General features: G+C 48.1%; 1 protein-coding gene across 1 annotated transcript in view; it reads left to right on the top strand.

Annotated features, from left to right (window-relative positions):
* Lgr6 (leucine rich repeat containing G protein-coupled receptor 6) overlaps positions 1–23,051 on the top strand; it is a 93,807-nt gene that overhangs the window by 38,344 nt on the left and 32,412 nt on the right. Inside the window, exons 4-5 of the mRNA XM_070041829.1 lie at positions 4,065–4,280; positions 10,711–10,782. Of these exons, the coding sequence (XP_069897930.1) occupies positions 4,065–4,280; positions 10,711–10,782 (288 nt within the window). The remainder of the gene's footprint in view (positions 1–4,064; positions 4,281–10,710; positions 10,783–23,051) is intronic.

Genomic DNA, 23,051 nt, shown 5'->3' with positions numbered 1-23,051 from the left:
TCTGAGGATTCAAGGGTCAAAGACAGCCCAAGCAAGAAAGTCTATGAGACTCTTATCTCTGATCAACCACCAGAAAACTGGAAGTGGAGCTGTGGCTCAAAGAGATAGAGCACTAGCCTTGAGTGGAAAAAGCTCAGGAACAGTGCTCAGGCCCTGAGTTCAAGCCCCATGACTAACAAAAGGGAGAGGGTGGCCAAAAGGACTCTTTCTTCCTTCCTCCTTAAGTTGCCTCCTGCTTTTAGAGTATCACCTCTAAGGGGTCTCAGAGCCAAAGCACCAGGACCTACTAATGTCAGGCGCTCCATTTCTCTCTGGGGTCCCCAGATCCCTCTGGACAGGTTCTTTATTAGGAGAGGAGGAAAAAGAGAATGGCCCAGGTTAACCATGCCACAGGCTGAAGGAGGAAATCTGGGGCCAGGCTTGGTGATGCTTAAAGGATCCCCACCTGGAGCAGATATAATATTGATGTATTTTAAAAGATATATATCTTGCATGGGACCCACTTCTACTAAGAAGTTATTTTTAATTCATCTGAAATTCAGACTTCACTAGGCATTGTCCCATTGCACGGGACATGTTTATGCTAAAGGTTATTTGTTATATAAAATTCAATTAATTTGAATTTGATTTCTTAAATGCATGTATTTTTTTTTGGTCAGTTGTGGGGCTTGAACTCTGGGCCTGGGCACTGTCCCTCAGACCTTCAGCTCAAAGCTAGTGCTCTACCACTTGAGTCACAGTGTCACTTCCAGTTTTCTGTTGGTTAAGTAGAGATAAGAGTCTCATGGACTTTACTGCCTGGGCTGGCTTTGAACCATGATCCTCAGATCCCAGCCTCCTGAGTAGCTAGGATTACAGGTGTGAGCCACTGGTGCCTGGCTTAAATTCGTGTATACTTATTCACTATATTCATTAACACTAGATCCAAGATTACCCAGCCCACCCCATATTCAGCTGGCCTGAGTGGAAGGCTAGGATACCCTGCTCACTACAAGCACAAATGCATGACATTCTTTCAGTAAATAGCTTCATTCCCTTCACTGATGGGGTTCCCAGAATCTCAGAAGCTATGACCCCAGCTCTGGGCTGGGCTGTGACCTCCATGGGGCCCCGCCCTAGGAGCAGTCCTCATCCTGAAGCCCTGCTTCAACCTCAGTCCCTTACACAGTTAGAAGCGCTGTTTAGAGAATGCAAACTTACCATGCTCTAAGAGGGTGCCTTAGGTCAAGTCATTTGTTTTCACAAGCAAAGAGGTTGACAGTGGGCAAATAAGGAAAAAAAAGAAGTATAAAGAGGTCAAATATCAGGGAGGCAGCAGGGATTCCAACCCCGACAACCCAGCTCCAAAGTATACACCCCTGCCCATCCTGCCACGAGGCTGGCACACTCCACAAGGCCACCGATTTCTACACCAATCTGGAATACCTCACCCCACACCTCAGCAGTCTCTGGCACTTGCACACCTGCCTGGCCACCCATTGAGGAGGCGTCTCCTGGCTTCATCATGCTGACCCCACACTCCCATTTCATTCCAGCAGGGAACGTCACAGCCCTTCCCTTCTTTCCTTGCTCCACAATACATGGTCCAGGAAACCACTGGCGTCAGCACCACCTGGACCTTGTTAGCAATGCAGAATCTTAGGTCCCTCCTACCCCAGACTTACTAAAGCAGAACCTGATTTTGGATGATGATGTTGTTTTGAGAGAGGATCATGCTACGTAGACCAGACTAGCCCTGAACTCCTAATCTTCCTGGCTCAGATTCCTAAGTGTGACACCATGTTAGCCATGACCCGTAGGTGATTTCACTGCTTCATATGCACATTCATGTCTTAAAGCACTGAGTCTTCCAGATACTGACCACAGATAGCTGGGTAAGAGAACAAGATGGAATGAAGGGGTGGAAGGTCATTTCTCTTGTGGTCTAGTGCTCAGTGGGTCCTAGGAGACCTTGCTCTTAGACTGGATCATCAATGATCAGAAGATGGAGACTCTACCTCACCCTGGTTATATGAAAGACAATGTGTCACAGCAGATGCTGTGTTCAGTGCTGGATTCCAAGCATCTAGCTCAAGGCCTAGTTGAGGGATGACCCTCCGGCAGTGATTTTGAATAAATGTCTGAATGAGAGCCCTTTGAATCCCCTGTTCCAAAGTCCCAGACTGACAGCCTGACCAAGCACAGCAAGGAAGCTGGGAGAGGCTATCCTGACTTCTCCTGGCCTGGGGAGGCCATCTTGGGGACACAGCATCAAGGTCTCAGCTTTCCCTAGGGCCATAGACACACCTCAGAATCCTGTTTAGCACCAGGCAGAAGGTCCCTTTGAGATAGCCTTCTTCAATGAAGGCAGGATTTGAACAAGGAGGAGGAGGAAATGGGGTATCACAAATGCTGTTGTTGAGATAGAAAAACCTAAGTGCTGGTGTGGATGGAGGAAGTGGGCAGATGTAGATATCTTTATGAGGTCAGACGGATAAGTCCTAGCAACCCACTAGAGGTGGGGGTCAGGGAGGGGCAGGGGCCTGGCTGGTCTAACAGATCTGGGCATTGACATTTGTAACTGCCAACCTGATGGGTAAATTTACAGAGCCACGATGTCTGACTCCCTGTGGGGGATGTTGGAAGCCTTGGGCTGCAAACAGTTCTAAGTGACAACCATGATACCAATAATAATCACTGTTTCCATTTGCTGAGCAGCAGTTGTCATATGCTGGGCACAGGGCCAGGTACAAGTAGGTGGCCTCTGAGCAGCATCCCGAGTGGCTCTCTCATTTAACAGAGATCACGCTGCCCAAGGTCACACAGCTAGTGAACCAAAGAGCTGGGATTCAAAGCCAGCTTCTCTGACACCAAAATCCATGTGCGTGCCCAGTGTGATGACATAGCTCCTTTAGTGTGCTCATCCTATCTTCTCCGTTTACCAGTTTTCTCACACATAAGCCTGTCTCTGCCCTCAGTGTCTGCCGCCCCACAGGGTGAATAGGGTTCAGTCTAAGTCCCAGACAGAGACATTGTGTATTGATAGAATATCACATGACTTGGGCACACAGTTATAAAGTTAAGGTGGCAATCTCCTTGTTTTGCTGGGCTACCAGCATCTTGCAGAGCTCAGTCAGAAGTTATTGTGTCAGCCTGGAATCTCTGTGCATAGACACAGTCATACCATCTGTTCACCTATTCTGACAGGCAGCGATCAAGAGCTTCGTCTGTGGCATGCTGGCACCTCCCATAGGTCATTGATTCAGCCAGGAATTCACTCCAGGATCTGAGTAGGATCTCCACAAAACTACTGGTCCTCGCGAGGACAAGAAATGGGTGGTGCTAGCAGTGTGTGACAGAGAGTGGCCTACATCTTTATTAGGATCACAAGGATATTTTCCTATGTTAATACTGGAGACAAGTCTGTTTACATGACCTTGGAATGGACAGGAGTGGGAAAGACAGTGTCACACGTGGAACAGAGGAGCTCTAGAAGAGATTTGGAAGCTTGGGGAGATGAGAAGGACTGCTTATCCTCAAAGGAGCCATGGGTCTAATCTGTGTGAGTGTGGGTGTGCACACATGTGTATGTGCAAGTACTGGGGCTGAACTCAGGGCCTGGGGCACTGTCTTTTATCTTTTTCAATCCAAGCTGGTATTCTACCACTTGAGCTACTCCTCTACTTCTGCCTTTTTGCTGATTCATTGAAGATAAGAGTATGATGATCTTTTCTGCCAGGGCTGGTTTTGAACCTTGATCCTCAGATCTCAGCTTCCTGAATCATGAGGATTATAGGCAGGCATGAGCCACCAGCACCTGGCACTAGGGGCCAATCTTGAGTCTGAGAGGAAAAGCTGGGGTCATAAAGAGGAATGTGTGGCATAAGGGGGTCTAGAATTATGGGTTGGAATGGAGACCAGATGTGTGAATTTGAAGGGTAGGGTGCATAATACATGGGACCCAAGTCACAACTTTAGTCTCTGGCAGTTCACAGGCTTCATTAGGGGACTGGCTGGCCCTGCCCACCCTGAGCTTGATCTACCCGTGCCTGGATTGACCCTTCTCTTATCTTCTCTTCCACCAGGCGTCTAGATGCCAACCTCATCTCCCTGGTCCCGGAGAGGAGCTTCGAGGGGCTGACCTCCCTCCGCCACCTCTGGCTGGATGACAATGCGCTCACAGAGATCCCTGTCAAGGCCCTCAACAACCTGCCTGCCCTACAGGCCATGACCCTGGCCCTCAACCACCTCCACCACATCCCAGACTACGCCTTCCAGAACCTCAGCAGCCTTGTGGTGCTGTGAGTACTGACGTGACCCTGTTGTTGGTGGGGTCCTGTGGAGGAGGGGGGACTGGAGGCTGCTTGTCTTCTCTTAGTTAGGAAGCCTGGCTAGCTTTGCTCTCTCCTGCATGTTACCAAACCTATTCAGTTTGATGCGGATGACTGCCCCCTGTTGATCCCACAGGGTTATCTTGAAGCTAGATGACATTTGACTTATAGAAGTGCTCAGAGAGGCACGAAAAGACTATAATCAGAAGCTAGGAATTCAATTAAGATGTTATTTTTCTCATTATGTAAATATAACAACACCATACTAATTGGAATATAAATCAAGAGTTTCTTAAATAATTTCTATCGTATTTGACCATCAAACGATACAGTCATGTGCTTTGGCATAAGGATAGGATAAATTCACCTCATTCCTCGGGCCTAAAGTAGGAGAAAAAGCCATCACATGTAATTAGCCAGTAAACCTCCATCAGGGTAATTACCTGGGAGATAGCATCCCTGGCAGCAGTAGGGACTGGAGTTAACTCTGCCTTCTCAGTGGGAACTTTAGAGTGCAAATTAGCTTCCAGCTAATTGCTATGAATGATTGGTAAGTTCATAGGGTAATTACCAAGGGCTTACAGGTCATGTGTAATTGCTTTGGGTTACATACTAATTGTTGCAGAACCATGGCTCAAGAACATACGTGTTAGTGACTTTGCTAAGTGGTAGCATTGCCTTTCCTGCTCTGGGAAATCTAGTGAGATTTTCCAATCTAGGGAATGGACAATGCTTAGTTCCACATAAGCAATGAAAAGGCAGACACCAGTATTGTTTGTATAATGAAGTCCTGGGATCTTGGTGAACCAATACAAAGATCATATGGAGCACAGTCCTCTCCATCCTTCTGGAAGTCAGTGCGGATATTTGTAGAAAGCCAATAGAACAAGGTGTTTTTAGCATTGGTGATATGGCCTATGACATCATGATGGAATAGGGTCAGATCTTTATAAGGAACATGACTACTGGGAAAATAAGAATTTCATGATATGAGGGAAGCATCAGGCACTTACAGAGCCCTTGGCACTGCGGGTCCCAGGATGACCCAGTACTGCTGTCCTGGAAGGGCTTGCCATCTAGTTCAAATGGCAGAATTGTGGGAAAGATAACTCAGGCTGTTGTGTTACTTCTGCAAACATAACCAGGTGAGAAGTCTGTGTTCATATAGTATGGGAGAATTTGGAGAGGCCTAACAGGTGAGGGAGAGGGAGGCTTTCACCTGAAAAGATGGCAGAGCTGGACAAGCAAAGAGAAAGACAGTTTTAAGACATGGAGGGGAAGTCAGGAGTGGTTGTGAATGGGCCAGTCCAGCTGGAACTGAGAGTCCTCATGCAGAGGGTGGGAGAAGAATCTGGAAAGGAGAGTTTGGGGACTCACGGTGGCAGAACAAGGATCTGACTTTGGCCTGCCAGTGGAGGAAGGGATGTGGAGGTTTTCTTTTCTTTTCTTTTCTTTTCTTTTGGGTCCGGTCGTGGGGCCTGAACTCTAGGCCTGGGCGCTGTCCCTCAGCTCTTCAGCTCAAGGCTAGTGCTCTACCACTTGAGTCACAGTGCCACTTCTGGCTTTTTTTCTTTTTGCTTATGTGGTGCTGAAGAATCGAACCCAGGACCTGAGGCTTGCAAGGCAAGAGCTCTACCACTGAGCCAACTTCCCAGCCCATGGATGTGGAGGTTTTCAAGTGAGAGTGAAAAGGGAGAATTGTAGGAAGGTAAATGGATGGGGGAAGGATGGATAGATGGGGATGGGGAGACAGGAAGATCAGTTTGGAGGCTCTACGTATCAGCGTAGTGAAGCAGCAAAATGGAAGACAGGATTGCGAGAGGGATGTTTTAAAAGAAGAATTCATCTGTTTTAGAGGTTTCATATGGTGGAAGATCAAGAATAAAAAGGAGTCATGGATGCCTTAAAGGTTTCATTAGAAGGGGGAGTTAGCCTACAAGTAAGGCCTGTTACAGATGTGAGGCCTGGGCGACCCATCGGGTATGAAGAAGAACAGGGACTAAGCAGGGGTGGGAGGAAACTACCAGCACAGGAACAAATCTGGGACAATGAATCCCTTTACATAAGGCTAGAAACATCACCCTTTTGTCCCTCACACATGAAACAGAAGAAGGAAGGTTCCAGAAGGAAATTACCATGAAGAGGAAAGGAGTCTGAGGAACATTATCCAGGGATAGCTGGTGAGCTGTAGGGAGACCTAGGAGACAGATTGGGAAGACTGGGCTGACAGGAAGCAAGAAAGAATTTCGGTTTGAAGGTGTGAGCAGACAAAGGTGGTAGAGAAGGTAGGGTATCTTTTCAATCCCTTTCAAACCTTGTGCTGTGCTCGTATGTGTGCTTGTGTGTGTGTGTGTGTGTGTGTGTGTGTGTGTGTGTGTGTGTGTGTGTGTATGTGTGTGTGTGTGTGTGTGTGTGTGTGTGTGTGTGTGTGTGTGTGTGTGTGTGTATTTAGGCTGGAAAACTCAGAGTCTCGCGCTTTTGCTTGGCTTCTCATACCCTCACTTGACTTTTTCACTCAGGGCTGGCACTTTACCCTTAAGCTATACCTCTGCTTCTGGCTTTTTTTTTCCTGGTTAAATGGAGATGAGTCTCAGGGACTTTCTTGCTGGGGCTAGCTTTGAACCACGATCCTCAGATCTCAACCTCCTAAGTAACTAGGATCACAGGTGTGAGCCACTGGTGCCCAGCTCAATCGCTGTGCTGTTTATTGGGCTGCTCTGATCAGGCATGAAACCCCTTTCCACCATGCCCAGGGTATTGACAGGACCACTTGGCAGCATTTCATTGGACAGCAGTGATATCCTGTGTCTAATGTGTATCTTCATCAGGCTCCAAGCCAAGCACCAACTCCAGGCTAGGCTACTAGAGGTGTCCAGGACTCCAGGGATTAAATGAATGTTTTGGAAGAGGGAGTCAGAGGCCTGGAGCTGGATGTCTGGAAACCTGAGACAGTCTGGAGCAGAGCTGGCAGGGAGGATGAAGAGTAGGAAATGGAGAGACAGGAGTTCAGCAGGAAGCAGGAGGCATGATAGGGGTTGGTGATGGTTAAGATAGATGTGTGAAGGAAATGGGAAAGAAGTAAAATGCTGCCAAGTGCTGGAAACTTATACCAGTAATCCTAGCTATTCAGGAGTCTGAGATCTGAGGATTGAGCTTCAAAGCCAGCATGAGCAGGAAGTCCAGTGAGACTCTTAACTCCAATTAACCACCAAGAAGCTGAAAGTAGAGCACCAGCCTTGAGTGAAAAGCTCAGAAACACTGTCTAGGCTCACTTACATACATGCATACATATATACATACATACATGAAATGCCTTGGTAAGGAACAAGAACTTAGTCCTAGAAGGCAGGGACTGTGATTTCCTACTTGACTAGAAGCTTCCTGGGTACAGGGTCAGTCTCCCCACTGGAATCTGATAGAAGTAAGGAGGTCAAAATAGACAAGAGTTTTAAACTTCCAGACTCCCAACCTCCAGACTTCCCCATCCATGTTGGATGAGTCCAGTCTGTGGCCTGAATATCTGAACAACTTGTTGGAGGCCAGCCTGATTTTTACCCCTTGTAAGTGATTTTCTTTTCCTGCCTGAAGATGTTTTTAAATTCTTGAACTTTAATAGCATAACTCAAATATGTCACAGTGGAGCATGTTCTGCATCTAATTTTCCTGGAACAATGTATGCTTTCAAGCAGCAGATTCTGTTCTTTTTTCTTCCTAGAGAATATTGTGTGTGTGTGTATTTGTGTGCGCGCACGCACACGCACACGTGCACGCATATATGTGTGCTAGACCTAGAGCTTGAACTCAGGGCCTTGACCCTGTCTCTGAGCTTTCTTGCTAAAGGGTAGTACTCTAACACTGGAGGCACAGCTCTACTCCTGGCTTTTGGGTGGTTAATTGGAAATAAGTGTCTCAGAGACTTTCCTGCCTGGGCTAGCTTTGAAGCGTAATTTTCAGATCTCAGCTTCCTGAGTAGCTAGTATTACAGGCATGAGCCCCCAACACTAGCTTACAATGTCATTGTTTTCCCTTGTTTACAAAATGTCTTTGAAATATTACTTGGGTTGTTTTGTAGCAGGAGGCAATTGTGATCCATTTCCTTCTGTCCCTCACTTAGGAGCTATTTTCTTCTAGGCTTGGAGCTTTGCCTAGCTTTTGCATCCTCTCTTCCTCTCCTGCCTTCCTGTTGTATGTTTTCACAATTGTCCCATGACTTCTTTCCTATGCTTGGAGACCTCTGCCCATTGATCATCTATCTGTCTCCTCTTTGGACCCTGATGGTTCTCCCCTCTAGATTGCAGCCTGTGGGTTGAGTACCATGGGTGAATTAGGCTCCATCCCTGGTCCTATGCCCTGGTAAAGTGATGAAGGGAATGGGTATGCTCTGAAGTGGTAGCCAGTCTTCATTAGACTAGTTGGACTCTGATTCCTCTGCCTCCATTGTGTTCAGCTTGCTACCTGCCTGCCTGCCTGCCTGCCTGCCTTCTTTCCTTCCCTCCCTCCCTCCCTCCCTCCCTCCCTCCCTCCCTCCCTTCTTTCCTTCCTTCCTTCCTTCCTTCCTTCCTTCCTTCCTTCTTCCTTTTTATGGTAGGTCATGGGGCTTGAATTCAGGGCCTGGGAGCTGTCCCTGAGCTTTTCAGCTCAAGGCCAGTGCTCTACCACTTGAGCCACAGTGCCACTTCTGGTTTTCTGGTGGTTAATTGGAGATAAGAGTCTCATGGACTTTCCTTCCCTGGCTGGCTTTGAACCGTGATCCTCAGATCTCAGCCTCCTGAGTAGCTAGGATTACAGGCATGAGCCACCGCACCCCGCTCTGGTGCATGCTCCCCCTCCCGCTCTGTCAATGTCTCTTCTCCTTCCTTCCTTTTCTCCTTTTCTCCCTTCCTCCTTCCCTCCCCCTCTCTTCTTCCTCTCCTTCTTTCCCCCTCTTCCCTCCCCCCCTCTTTCTTTCATGCTGGAGATTGAACCAAGGCCTTAAGTGCACTAGGCAAGCACTCAACACTTGAGCCATTCCCCCAGGCTTTAAAGGTCCTATTTAATTTTCAGCACAACATTTTGGAGTCAGGATATTATCTCAATTTTATTTGTTACACAATGTTGGGGGGGGCAGTGAACTAAGGACCTGACACTTGCTAGGGAAGTATTCTACTGCTTAAGCCATGCCCCCAGTCCAAAGAAACCTTTATTTTACTTTTCCATTTATGTGCTCCTTTTAGAAGCCAGAAATAGGGAGGGGGGAAATCTTCTATTATGATTTAAGGGTGTGGGGCTGGGTGTGGCACACAGCTATCATCCCAGCTGAGAAGAAGACAGAGTCAGGAAGATCATGGCCCAAAGCCTAGCACCTGGCACAAGTGTGAGACTCTGTCTAAAAAACAAACTAAGGCAAACATGGTTGGGTAGAGAGGGCATGAGGCCCTGAGTTCAAATATGTGTTTGGAGGACTTAATTCTCAGATTTTGTCTTCTTGTCAGTTCATTTTCTGGGCAAAGGGGGATGATAAAGACCTCCAAAATATTTTCTTGGCTGCTGAATTTTGCAGCGTTCTTACATTAGGATGTTCCTTTTCCCTGACTTTGTTGCTCCTTACAATGTTCAGAGTAGGCTGAGCCTTGTTTCTATTATTTTTTGTCCAATAGCAATTGGCAGAAGAAAATTCTGTCATTTACTTTCGGTTAGTTATTATCTTGTAAATCTCTCCCAAACCGAGCTCCTCTTTTCCCCAATCCACACCTGCTTTTGGCCAAGGCCCACACCTGCACAGACATGCCCTGCTCATCCTCACCTCTCCACCTCTGAGCATACGCTTCGCCCTGCCCGGAATGGTCTGTGCTCATGGGGCTCACCGATCTACTCAGGATTACCACCCCTCGCCAGCCTCCTCCGGTTCCTCCAGACTCACCATTCTCCCTATGCTCTCTCCGTGTGTCCACAGCTCTCTCCAGTTGTAACAGAAGGCTTAGCCTTAATTATATGTTGTCTGCAGCGGTTTGTTCTTGGCTCCTCTAGGAACGTCTGGCCACTGAGTCAGGCTGGCTGGGTCCTAGGAAGAGAGCCATAGACGACGCCTCAGATGTGAACCCCTCTGACATCAGGCCTCCCCCACTCCCCAAGTGTTTAGCAGAGGCTTGCTTTAGTCTTGGCCTGGGGCTCTCCTTGCCCTCCTTCCTTCAATAGGAAACCCAGAATGATGTATGTAGCTGCGGTCAGAAAGGCCTCGGAGGTTGTGGCTTCCGAACTCAGTGTTGGCCAATCTGTTTGTCCCTGGAGACAAAGGGTTTGACCACTGAGGTCACTCTGTCCATGCGTCTGCCTCTACTTTGCTCCCCCTGTGACCGTGTGCTTCTCTGGCCCACCACAGCGCCGTGACACTCACTCTGACGTGTCTCTCCTTCCCACACAGGCATCTGCACAACAACCGCATCCAGCGTGTGGGGACCCACAGCTTCGAGGGGCTGCACAGTCTGGAGACGCTGTGAGTGACGGAGGCCTGCTGGAGCCCTGTCCTGCCTGGCCATGGGACCTGCAGTCCTGGAGTGAAGGGTGTGGGCGCAGAAAGGAGCGGCAGGGCTGAGGTGCCACGGTCTGGCTCTAGTCTTATCACCCATGCGTCCTCCTGCCACTTTCTCTGCCACTCAGAATGAATTCCAAGTGGGCAGAAGGTATCCCGTGGGAGTTCACAATGAGCCAGGAAGGAGGAACCTAAAATCCCTGCCAACAGAGACCACCAAAACTGGAGAGAAACGAGCAGTGCAAGGAGAAGCTTGTTAAGAGTTAGGACGTGAAGCCTGGGACCCGCAAGGCTCAGGGCCAGGCCCGGGACTGGCTGGATAGCAGTTTTGATGTCTGTTTAAGGGTGCTGCTGACAAGGGGGTGGCGGGGGGGGGGTGGGGAGGAATAACACGGAGAAAAGCCGGGGACTGTTTGCCAACTGATCTAACAAGCTAAGTGATTAATGGGGAGATGGCCCATTCAGAGCTCCATCCAGACTGACTATAAAAAGCACCCAAGCTGTTGACTCTTAACAAGCCATATTATTCACACATCATCATCCTGGAATTCAGTTAAGGTCAGAACGCACTCGGGCCCTCCCATCACTTCCTCTGGAGCCCTGCCAGCCCTCTAAAGTAGGCTGAGTGGGCCCCAACTGAGCAAACACGGCCAGGCCCTGTAAGTGTGGCCAGCCATGCCAGCTGAGGTCCTGCAGCTCCCATGGTACGGGCCGGGAGGGGACACTGGGGAGAGGAGGACTCCCAGGTCACCAAGTATGAACCACTGAAAGGTAGGAAAAGGCTCACAGCATCCAGAGTTGATCACGGTTCCTCCTTTCTTGTCCTAATGGGCTCCCCATTTTCTACACACAAACAACAAACATCCTAGAGCACAGCTTCTGAGGTGAAGGATTTCCAAGCAGTGTAAGCAGCGGAGGGGACTATGCTGGGACATGGGCTATAACCGGGAAGCTGCTTGTTAGGAATAACCATTTGGCAAAGTCTATCCCAAGAGGCCTCTACCGTCAGCATTTTAGTGTGTGGGGAAAGGGAAAAGGAAGCACAGACCTAAGCATCAAGACTTTGTGTGTGTGTGTGTGTGCGCGCGCGTGCACACACGCACATGCATGCGTGCACATGTGCATGCAAGTATGTGTGTATAACAGTCCTGGGGCTTGAACTCCAGGCCTGAGCACTGTCCCTTAGCTTTTTAATCCTCTTTCCTGTGGTGTGAGTCCCAGGAGCATGGCTATACTTGGGCTCAGCCCGTTGTGGGAGAAATGGCAAAGCCATGCCCAGCTCTCCCAGTGTCCTGACCACCCTTCAGCCACTGAGTGCTGGGGAATGAGGTACAGGGCGACAGGCTAGGTGTGTCCTGGTCTGATGTGAGAAACATTGGAGCCTCTTCCTGCCACTATGTATGATTTGAGCTATGTGCTCCTCCTCCCTGGCTGTCACAGGCAGGTGGACAGTTGGAGCTGGACAGTATAGCTCATTAAATCACTACAGAGATGGACACATTAAGTCACTACCACATTAAGTCACATTACTGTCACTAGACAGTGCCAATTCGGACAGCATAATGAGACAACACTGGGATAGTACCTTGCTATCACTATCATCTCTCATCTGGTCACGTGTGAATTGTGATGGGATTTTTGAAGGCTCTTAAATGTGAGAGGTGGATCATTTCCTGGGAGAATCCCGGGCTCCATAGCCCATTCTTTGCCTCCCCAAAGCCCACTCACCACCTCCATAAACTCAGAGCTCTTGAGACAGTGCTTGAAGTTGTCATTCAACAGCAGGGCAGGAGGGGTCCTGCCCCTATGGCCCTGGAATGTGGGGGCTGTTTGTTTTGCTGGGAAATCAGGTGAGGAGGGGGCACATATATTAGGTGTGGGCTGGCACCTCAAAAAAGCCAAGCAGCTGTTTCTTCACTTTCGGGGCATGCTGCCTAATTCTTTCTCAATTAGCCACTGGATTGCTGTGCAGGGCATTTGGCTCAGCTGGTTGCTGGCTGCATTTCAGAGCAGTCCTGCCGCTCAGGGCCCACTGGCCCTTTCATCTAGCTACAGGAGTGTTTGGCCCCATTACACAAAGCCCAGGGCTGCACCCACTTTGTAGATGGATAAGCCAAGACCAAGAGACAAGGGAAAGTTCTCCCAGACAACCTACAGTCCAATGTCAGCAGGTTGTGGGACTTCCTAGACGCCTCATGCTACACATTGCCCCTGATGATACTGACCTTACATGGCTGATTGTGGGGATGAAACAGGACAATGGGGTAAGGTGAGGAGCCTGCTCTATGCTCCTTTCTCCTTCTCAATCCCTGCCCTAAGGACTGCCATCTCAGCAACATGGTCCTCTCCACCCTCCAGTGGTAAGCCAACTTTTGATCTCCCATGAAAAAGGGGGAAAGTGTGTTCTTTATCCTCTGTTCCCCAGAGTATTTGTTGGGGAGCCTGTGGGGGAAGCCAGATTGCAAAGGGGGCTGAGGGTGGGAGGGGGGAGTGGCTAGGAGAATGAAAGGAAAAAAGAAATGATAGTCGAGCCTTTTAATTGCTGCATAATTGGCACGCTCGGCGGCCTCAGTTATTACTCGGGAGCTTTCATGTGAGCTTCTCACTGGAAGGGTATTTCTCCCTCGGGCCCCGTAAATCTCTGCCACTTAGACCTCTCTCATCTCTGGCAGCACAGGGAAGATCAAACCCCCACAGCCCAGGCTGTGGTTTGGCTCGGGCTAGGGTTTGGCTCATCTGCAGACTCCTCTTTGGAGGGAGAGCAGCCCCCAGCCTTACCACCTGGAAGGAGGGGCCAGGTGCGGGCATGCACACGCATGGCCACACAGGATCCCCAAAGTAGGCACATGTGGTGCACACAGCACGTGGCCCACTCCTCCCACCATCCTTACTCTGCATACAACCCCCCACCCCCCACTCCACATCAGCACAATAACAGAAGTGTCCCCGAAATGCACCTGCCTGGCCCAGCTTCTCTGGGGCCCTCTACTCTGGAAGCCAGGAGGCCCGGTTCCAATCCTAGCCTCTGTATCAGCTGGAGCATGTGACTTCGCTTCTAGAAACCTTACCTGCTGGTGCATGTGACTTCACTTCTGGAAACCTTACCTGCTTTACCTGTGCAATCGGCTATCTTCAAAGGAAAGGGGGAGATGAGAAAGTGGTCCATCATGCCCTTCCATTCTGAAGAAGTCAGGCAAATCCCAGTGCTTTCCGTAGAGTCTGAAGCAGGGTACTACTCTCTCCTGTCCTGCAGATCAACGTGCAGGCTCCGCACAGTCCTGGAGAAGAAATCTTGCTGTGCTCCCAGGAAACCTGACCTTTGGGATGTTTCCTCCTCATACAGTCGTCGTTATTGTAGATTTTGCCAGGGAGGCTCAGCCAAACACAGACGGGACATGCTCTGTCCTGCAATCCCAACTCCTTTCCACTCCCACCGTGGGGATGACCAGCTGTTGGAAAACTGAATCAGAGATGGTCTAGCCTTCAGCCTGGGCAGTAGCATTTTCTTTCCAGATCAGACCAAATCTCCAGACGGGGGTTAGTGGCCCAAGTTTGCATAGTTTGGAAGTAAAGAGAAACCACTGGAATCTCATGGTATGCTGCTCTGGTTGGCATTAGCACTGTCAGGGGCAGATGGGTTGTAGAGATCTCGGTTGAGGAAAGAAATCACAGTGTAGAAGAGTTCTGGCAAGGGTCCTGAAAGCCGGTACCAGGTCCTCCTAGGTCAGACCTTGGAATTGCAAGCATGGAGACTCGGTGGCTGTCCTACCCTGACAGCGGGCGGTCCTCAAATTCCCAGTTACTCAGCATAACAACAACAAAAATTTAAGGCTCTAGAAACCATTGCCCACTTCACTCCCTACATCTGGGATTTTGATGTCTGCGTCTAAGTAACTCAGGGGAAGGGGAGGCAGGATGCCTCTGGGGCAACCTTGGGCCTGGGCAATGATCTCTGGGCTTTGTTATAACCTCATTAAACAAATCAGGCCCAACTAGAGACCTTGCTGGCTGAATGTTTCACTTTGGAGGAGAGTCTGGGCCATAGTGAGAACAGAAACACCCTGGCCGTCATTTCTTGTTTAAGTCAGAAATACGAATTCATGCATTCCATGTCCAACCTCCTCTAGTGACAGATGGCCAGTGGTCTGGTTTTTGCAGAGCCATTTTACTTCAACAGCAGCCATGGCTTGTCCTTGTAACCATGAATAACAACAGTTTTCACTCTCCCGTGGCATGCACGACCCTGGAAATCTCCGGCTACCTCTCACTGTGTGCCTGACAGTCAGCCTTGGGACTAGAACAGAGCTCAAGCAGATTTCCACTGAGGTTCTTCCAGAGCGCAGGGCATCTTCTGGAAGATTAAGGATTGGGCCTTGAATCTGAAAAACTGGGCTCAAAAATCTGACTCGGCCACCAGTGCATGACATGCCCAAGTCACTGGAGCTCTTAAAAGCTGGAGGTGCCAGTGGCTCACGCCTGTAATCCTAGCTACTCAGGAGGCCGAGATCTGAGGATCACAGTTCAAAGCCAGCCCAGGCAGGGAAGTCCTTGAGTCTCTTATCTCTAACTAATCACCAGAAAACCAAATTGGTGCTGTGGCTCTGAGTGGTAGAGTGCTAGATGTAAACAAAGAAGCTCAGGGACAGTGCCCAGGCCTTGAGGTCAAGCCCCACAACCGACCAAAAAGAAAAAAAAAAAAAGCATGAGGTGTTACAAATAGATGATGAGGCTGATAATGTACAATTCAGGAGACTGTCTCAAAGATCACATTAAGTGAGGTAGAATGAGGCAGCTTCGCACGGGGCCTGGGGTACTATGGGTGCTTGATTCATATTGACTTTGTCTTTCTTGCCTACTCCTGTAACGTTGCATGGACTGTGTGTGAAGGTGGCAGAAGTGGCGTGTTCCCCAGAGGTGTCATCTTACTGTGGTCCATGCTGTGACTCATCACTATAGGATGGAGAGGAATTCCCAGGCCATCTGGGATGGCTACAGTATTTGTTTCCTGTGGCTGCCATGACAAACTACCACAAACTTGGTGGCTTAAGAAAACAGCAATTTATTCTCCCACAGTTCTAGAGGCCAGAAGTTCAAAATCAAGGCGTTGGCAGGGTTGATTCCTTCTGTGAGATCTGAGGTAGAATCGATTCCCTGCCTATCCCCTGGTTTCTAGTGGCTGGTGGCAATCAGGATGATCGTTGGCTTGGAGACCCACGTCTCCTGCCTTGGTGTTTCCGTCTTCACAGTGGCCTTTGGTCTGTTCCTCTTATAAACATCTAGGGAGTCTTCACTAAATTCCTTCTGTACAGCTGCTTTGTCTGAGTAAGGTCATCTTCACAGATAACAAGGGTTAGGACCTGGGCATATATCTTGGGGTACAACAGGCTCTGTAGGAGGAGAGGCTGTTGAGGAAAAATAATGACGATGCAGAGTTCCAGATGAATCGTATTGAGCCCGTCTTCATAATCATGTTGACTAGTTCATGTGCTAGTCATTCCCACCCTGCCCAGAAAGAGAATGATTTTCCTCTAAGGCTGCGTCCTCTCACATCTTACCTCTTACCTGCAGCTACTTATTGAGGAAGACAAGGTAGGAATGGTGGCTCCTTATCTGACAGCTGAGGAAACCAGGGCAGAGAGCAGGAGACTTGTCCAGGGTCATTCAGCTCATTAAAAGGCAACAGGAGGTTGGAGTTTCTGTGCTTTTGGCCCATTTTCAGCCCTAAGACCACACTGCCTCTTGAGATAGAGTATGGAGGAACTCCTTCCTCTCCAGTTCTTAATCATTTTACATTTGTGGGTTTATTAGCTGCAAATTTGTGGGCTTTTGTGGCTTATAGAGGAATTTATTGTTCCATATAAAACTCCCCCCCCACCAGCTTTCCCCGCAGAACCACTAATGACATAAGAGGCAGAAAATTGAGCTGCCCAATGAGTTTGTCTTGCATTCTGTGACCATGACAAGTTATTAATAGTCCTTCCCAGCACAAAATTCCCTTTCCCACTGTCGTGGACGTGGGGGTAGCCAAGGTCGCTGCTCCTGTCAGGGCTGCTCCTTGCTCCCTGCTGGCTATGGGGCCTTAACTGCTCTGAACTCTCACCTCCTCCTCTTGGACCCCTAGGAATCCCAGCCAGCTGGTCTGGAATGGAGAGGAAAGAGAGGTTAAAGGGGGTGGAGGAGCTCTGGCCACTGATCTTTAGCAGATGCCACAAAGAGGAAACTTAGAAGTTCAAGTCTAGTCCTTGCATATCTTCAGGAAGGAGCTGGAAAGAATCAGGGATTGCCGCTCCATTTGCTTCTGCTGCCTTAGACCCATTCATTCCATAAATACTTGTAGAATGTGCCAGATCACCATTATAGGCACTGGGGACACTTGTATGAACAACAAAAGTATAGCTTCTGCTATCACAGAGACTAAAGGATTCTAGATCCTGAGTTCCTTCAAGGTATCACTAATGTCCCGTTCCCAGCACTCCTGTCCTCACAGCCCTGAGCTCTGAACATCGGTGAGCCCCAGGGATCATCTTTTATTTCCACTCTTTCCACTCTTACCATCAATGTTCCTGTCTGCTATTGTAGCTTTCAACATCATAAATTTGCTAGTGACTCCTGGCTAGAGCTTCCCACTGGACTTCAGACCTAAATATGTACCAGCCAGTCCTCTGTGACTGGGAGCTGCCACAGATGGCTCATGCTCTAACTTAGGGAAATGTCCTGGACATGGGCCACACTTATACCTAGAGTCCCTCATCCTTGTTGCTTCCACAGTCTGCCGTGGTCCAGAGCACCTCAAAGCTCAGATTGTTCATCACTGGGATCTGATCCATCTAGAGAATTAGGTCCTTTTCTGGGAATCGCTTTCTTTTCTTTTCTCTTCTTTCTTTCTTCCTTCCTTCCTTCCTTCCTTTCTTTCTTTCTTTCTTTCTTTCTTTCTTTCTTTCTTTCTTTCTTTCTTTCTTTCTTTCTTCCTTCCTTCCTTCCTTCCTTCCTTCCTTCCTTCCTTCCTTCCTTCCTTCCTTCCTTCCTTCTTTCTTTCTTTCTTTCTTTCTTTCTTTCTTTCTTTCCTTCTTTCCTTCTTTCCTTCTTCTTTCTCTCTCTTTCCTTTCCTTCCCCCCCCTTTCTTTTTCTTTCTTTGTGCTGGTACTATGGCAAGAATTCAGGGCTTGGTCTGTCCCTTATATTTACTTATTTATTTCTTTTGCTCAAGGCTACTTAATGTTCTACTACTTGAGTCACAGATCCACTCCCCACTTCTTGGTGGCTCATTGAGAGATAAAAGACTTACAAACTTTCCTGAACAGTGATCCTCAGTTCTCAGCCTCTTGAATAGTTAGGATTATAGGTGTGAACCACCCACGCCCAGCTGAGTATCCTGTCTTTGACAAGAACTTTCCTGGGAAGGAGATTGGCAAGATTAAAGTATCTATAAAATGTGATCCAAACTACTGGAAAGAAGCTTGGGTGGAGTGTGAGGATGGCCTGTGGAGGACAGGTCTGGACGTCCAGCAGCCGGGAGAGGCCCACCGGAGGAAGTGAAGGGGGCACTGTAGCTCAGGGTACAGATGTGAAGCACAGTCTACACAGCAGCCCCCAGTGGTCAATGCACACAGCCAGCACAGTGAGTGTCCTGCTAGATCTGTGTAGAGAGACTGGACCCATAGCTGCAGGAATCTCAGTGTATCCAGGTGCTTCATTAGAACAACAAGGTATGTCACTATCAGAAACCAGCAACTGTGATTAAAAAGAACACTGTATCGGGGCTCTCTTGCTGTGGGTATATCTGAATATTCTCTCTGGCAGGGAAGAGAGTGTAGGTGGAGAGATGAGGGTGTGTCTGTGTCTCTCAATAGAAACTGATGACAATTTTACTAATTGCTATATTTATTAATGGGTGGCCTTTTATGTAGGTTGTTTAGAAGGTTAAACAATGCTATTAGTCATAAGTGTTAGTTCCTGGCTTTCCAAGTCATGGGCCTCAAGCACGCGGACTCAGATTCAAGACAGGCACATTCTGCCTGCTGTGTGGGAAGGGCAATTAAGACCTGTATTCACTGGGCTTGCTCCTGCCTTTGTTCCAGGCCTCTGGGAGATAAAAGTGACTCCACTTACAATCGAGCAGAAATTTGTGTTTCCACTGTGAAGCTAGGCTCGCCCACATCCCATACTTTGTGGGTCCTTTATCTGGGATCTGGCAAGAAACATAAATATTAGCCTGAAGAATAAAAATGTAAGTGGAAACCCAATTAATGATATTCATCTTTCTTAATTGCTGCAAAAAAGTAGATAGGCCAACTTGCAAGCCAGCTGTTGTAGAGTGTAATGAATGAAGTGTTTGTTCCAGTGTGCCATGTCTACTGAAAGGAAAAGGAGAAAGGCACTGCCATTATTCCTCTGTGTGTCATCTCTGGGCCGGGTGAGTGGAGTGGCCTTCCACAAGAACATGAGATGTTGGGGCTGGGAAGGTGGCTCAGTGGTAGAGTGCTTGCCTTGCTTGCATGAGGCCCTGGGTTCGATTCCTCAGCACCACATAAGAAAAAAGCTGGAAGTGGCACTGTGGCTCAAGTGGTAGAGCCCTAGCCTTGAGCTGAAGAGCTGAGGGACAGTGCCCAGGTCCAGAGTTCAGGCCCCACAACTGGACCCCCCCCCAAAAAAAGAACATGAGATGTTCAAGGTGATCTTGTGAGTACACAAAAGATCAACAATTTTTATTTTAGGCTTTGATCCCAGGGTTTCATGCTTGCTCACCTTGCTGGCTCCTAGCTGGTGCTCTACTAGTTGAGCCATACTTCTAGCCCTGCTTTTTGTTGGTTCTTGTGATTGTGTGTGTGTGTGTGCACGCGCGCTTGCACATGCATACCAGTTCTGGGGCCTTGCACTCTTTCTTAGCTTTTGCTAGAGATAAGAATTCCTCAGGTATGTATGTCCAACCTGGTTTCACTTTGATCTTCAAATCTCAGTCTCTCTCTCTCTCTTTTTTTTTTTGGTGTTGGTCCTAGGGCTTGAACTCAGAACCTGGGAGCTGTCCCTGAGCTTTTCTGCTCAAGGCTGGTGCTCTACCACTAGAGCCACAGCTCCACTTCCAATTTTTTTAGTAATTAATTGGAGATAAAGAGTCCCACGAGCTTCTTGCCTGGACTTGTTTTGAACCACAGTCCTTAGATCTCAGCCACGTAAAGAGCTAGGATGGCAGATGAGACCATGAGTATCTGGCTGTTCATGTTTTGAGGTAAGGTTTCACTTTTGGGGATGTACACCTGAGCCGTGGCCCACCTCCTTTAGGCTTCCCATCATTGCAGGGGCTACAGGTGCATGGTTTCCATATTCCCTCTGTGGAATCTTCAGACTTTTCTGCTTGGAACTTTTCTGGCTGACCACGATCTTTCCAGTCTTAGCCTTCTGAGTAGCTAAGATTATAAGTATGAGCCACTAGCACCTGATAAGACCAACCACTTTCTACTCTAACACAGCACAGAAATGGATTCTAGGTCATAATCATCTGTTTTTGACGTATCTACAAGTACTTAAACTCCCCCAGAACCTTCCTCCTCCCCTTATCCTCTTTCCTATTCTCTATCAGCCCTGCTATTTGTACCCTTGCCAGGATCTAACTCTAGCTAGTAGGAAAAGTGTTGTAAGTCAAGAGGCCTGAGCTCGACTTGCTGTGATGAACCAGCAGTCTCCAAGTCCCAATTTCATCATCAGTAAAAGAAGAAGAGGCTAGACAAGATGGCTGTGAAATCCTGCCAGCTCTATCTACTAACCCATGACCAGGCCCCCAGAACTCTTGGGAGCTGGCTGGCCATTTTTGCATAGTCAGCTGGGATGGAGAGGACTGGGGATGGGGGACCATCAGCAGCCCAAGGCCTGGGCTGCCTCCTCAGCTGCTTTGGCTGGTCCCATGGGTTTGCCATCAGTTTGATTGGATTTGGCTGGAAAGTACTAAACAGATGAAGGGGTGGATTAGCCACAGACAGCTGCAGCTTCCAGACTGAGCTCTGGTAAGAGTTGAGAATGGCTCCTCTTTAACCCTTGCCTTTCCTCGTCTGCTTCTAGCTCTCAGGAGCAACAGACAGAACAATGAATTCTTCATGGGATTCTGGCCACTTCCGGTTGGAGGACTATTAAATAGACTATAAAGCCATGGATGAGTTTTCCAGCTGGCTAAAGTTTAGGGCATCATTCTGCAACAGAACAATCACACAACCTTGATGTTAAGGAAAATCTTCCCTGTGGTGGCCACGAGTCTCCATGTTAGAGCTGAATTCCAAAGGGCCAAGACACTGCCCCAAAGCAGACAGCTTCAAAGGCTGAAGCTTTCCTATCTTGAGTCCTTGTCCAATGGACTTAAATAATCATCTTCCTCCTCCTCCTCTTCCTGCTCCTCCTCTTTCTCCTCCCCCTTCTCCCTCTCCCTCTGCCTCTCTTCTCCCTCTCCCTCTCCCTCTCCCTCTCCTTTTTCCTTGTGTGCCAATACTGGAGCATGAACTCAATGTCCTTTAGCTTTTTGCTCAAGGGTGACACTCTACCACTTGCACCACAGCTCTCCTTCCAGATCATCTTCATCATTGAATATTCATGTACGTGGCCCTGCAACTGGGTTGCAGGAGATTGAAAAGCGAAGCCATACATTCCCTCACCTCACCCAGCTGCCTCTCATGAAGGAGACAAAAAGCGTAGATATCCCCACTGCAGACCTGGACTTCCTGATGTTCCGTTATGGGCTGTGGAACTGTGGCCAAGTAGTTGCCTCTCTCCACCATGGCTCACCTGAAAAAAAAAAAAAGAGGTAACAAGTCAGGTACCAGTGGGCTCATAGTTGTAATTTTAGATACTCAGGAAACTGAGATCTGAAGATCAAAGCTGGAAGCTAGCCAGAGCAGGAAAGTCCTTGAGACTCTTATCTCCAATTAGCTAGCAAAAAAGCTGAAAGTGGATGTTTGGCTCAAGTGGTAGAGCACTACCCTTGAGTGGAAAAGCTAAGAGACAATGTCCACTCCCTGAATTCAAGCCCCAACACTGACACACAAATTGGTGAGGGATCAGGTAATAATAATGCATGTCTGGATGAGTTGGCATAGCAGGAAGTCAGTGAATTAATGTGTGTAAATCACCTGGAGCCATGACTGTAACATAGCAGTTACTGTTACTACCATCACAAGCATCATGACCCATCTGTCTATGGCTATGTAAGCGAAGGATGAAAACTGCTGAGGGAGGGAGCAATTTCTTCTAACTGCAGGGGTGAGGCTGGATTCATGGAGAAAGGTATATTTGAGGCCAACTTCAAAGGATGACTAGAATTTCAACAGCTGAGGAAGTGGGGAAAGGTCGTTCCAGGCTGGAATATTTAGAAGGCCTGGTCCTTGTAAATATACAAAAGTAAGGAAATGTATGCTGGTTGAAATGTGGGTGATGTTCACAGGTTGGTTAAGGGCGTTGGAGCCCATTAAGGACTTTCAACTTTGTTCTGAAGGCCTTTTTCAGATTCAGTGTAGGAGTGTGACAGAGTGAGCTTTGTATTTTAGAAAGATGCTTCTGGTGGATGTGTAATAGACTCTTAACAAACAGGATTCAAATCCTGACTGCAACACTGGATTTGTTAAGGTAAGCTAATAGACAGAAGCAAATGTGTGTCATTGCTCAAACACAATAGATGTTTATTTCTGGGTTATGGAACAGAACATGGGGAGCAGACATCCTTGAGCGTGGTCTTTTTCCACATGATGATGCAGGGGCCTGATATCCTGGATCTTGCCATTTCTGGAACTTATTGTTTTTGGCATCTTGTTGGTGGAATGGTAGATAGATATATAGATGAGATAGATAGATAGATAGATAGATAGATAGATAGATAGATAGATAGATAGATAGATAGATAGAAAAGAAAGGAAGGATTTGGGAAGATTCTTTGCTGTGACCATTGGTCACTTGTTTCTTATTGAGCAACTAGCCTACTGTGTTTTACTGTAAAATGGATATAATAAGAGAATCTACTTGTTATGGCTGTTGGAGGATTATAGAGATCATTCAGCCACAGTACTTAGTGGCTAGCACAGTGCTCTACTAATGTTATTCCATGTATGGCCTGTAGGCGGCGCCTGACAGGTGAGCATTCAGCATTGGGGTTGGGGGAGCCTCCTACCTCAACGCTGAATGTTGTCCTATGTTCCCATCACACTATACCACTTTCTCTTCTCCTACCCGACTCCAAGATTGCTCACTTCCTCTAAATG

This window comes from Dipodomys merriami, unplaced genomic scaffold, assembly GCF_024711535.1.
Source record: "Dipodomys merriami isolate MVZ:Mamm:240054 unplaced genomic scaffold, mDipMer1.0.p SCAF_31, whole genome shotgun sequence".
Lineage (NCBI taxonomy): Eukaryota > Metazoa > Chordata > Mammalia > Rodentia > Heteromyidae > Dipodomys > Dipodomys merriami.
Note: the sequence above shows the minus strand (reverse complement) of the source record. Positions and strands in the feature narration are given on the sequence as shown.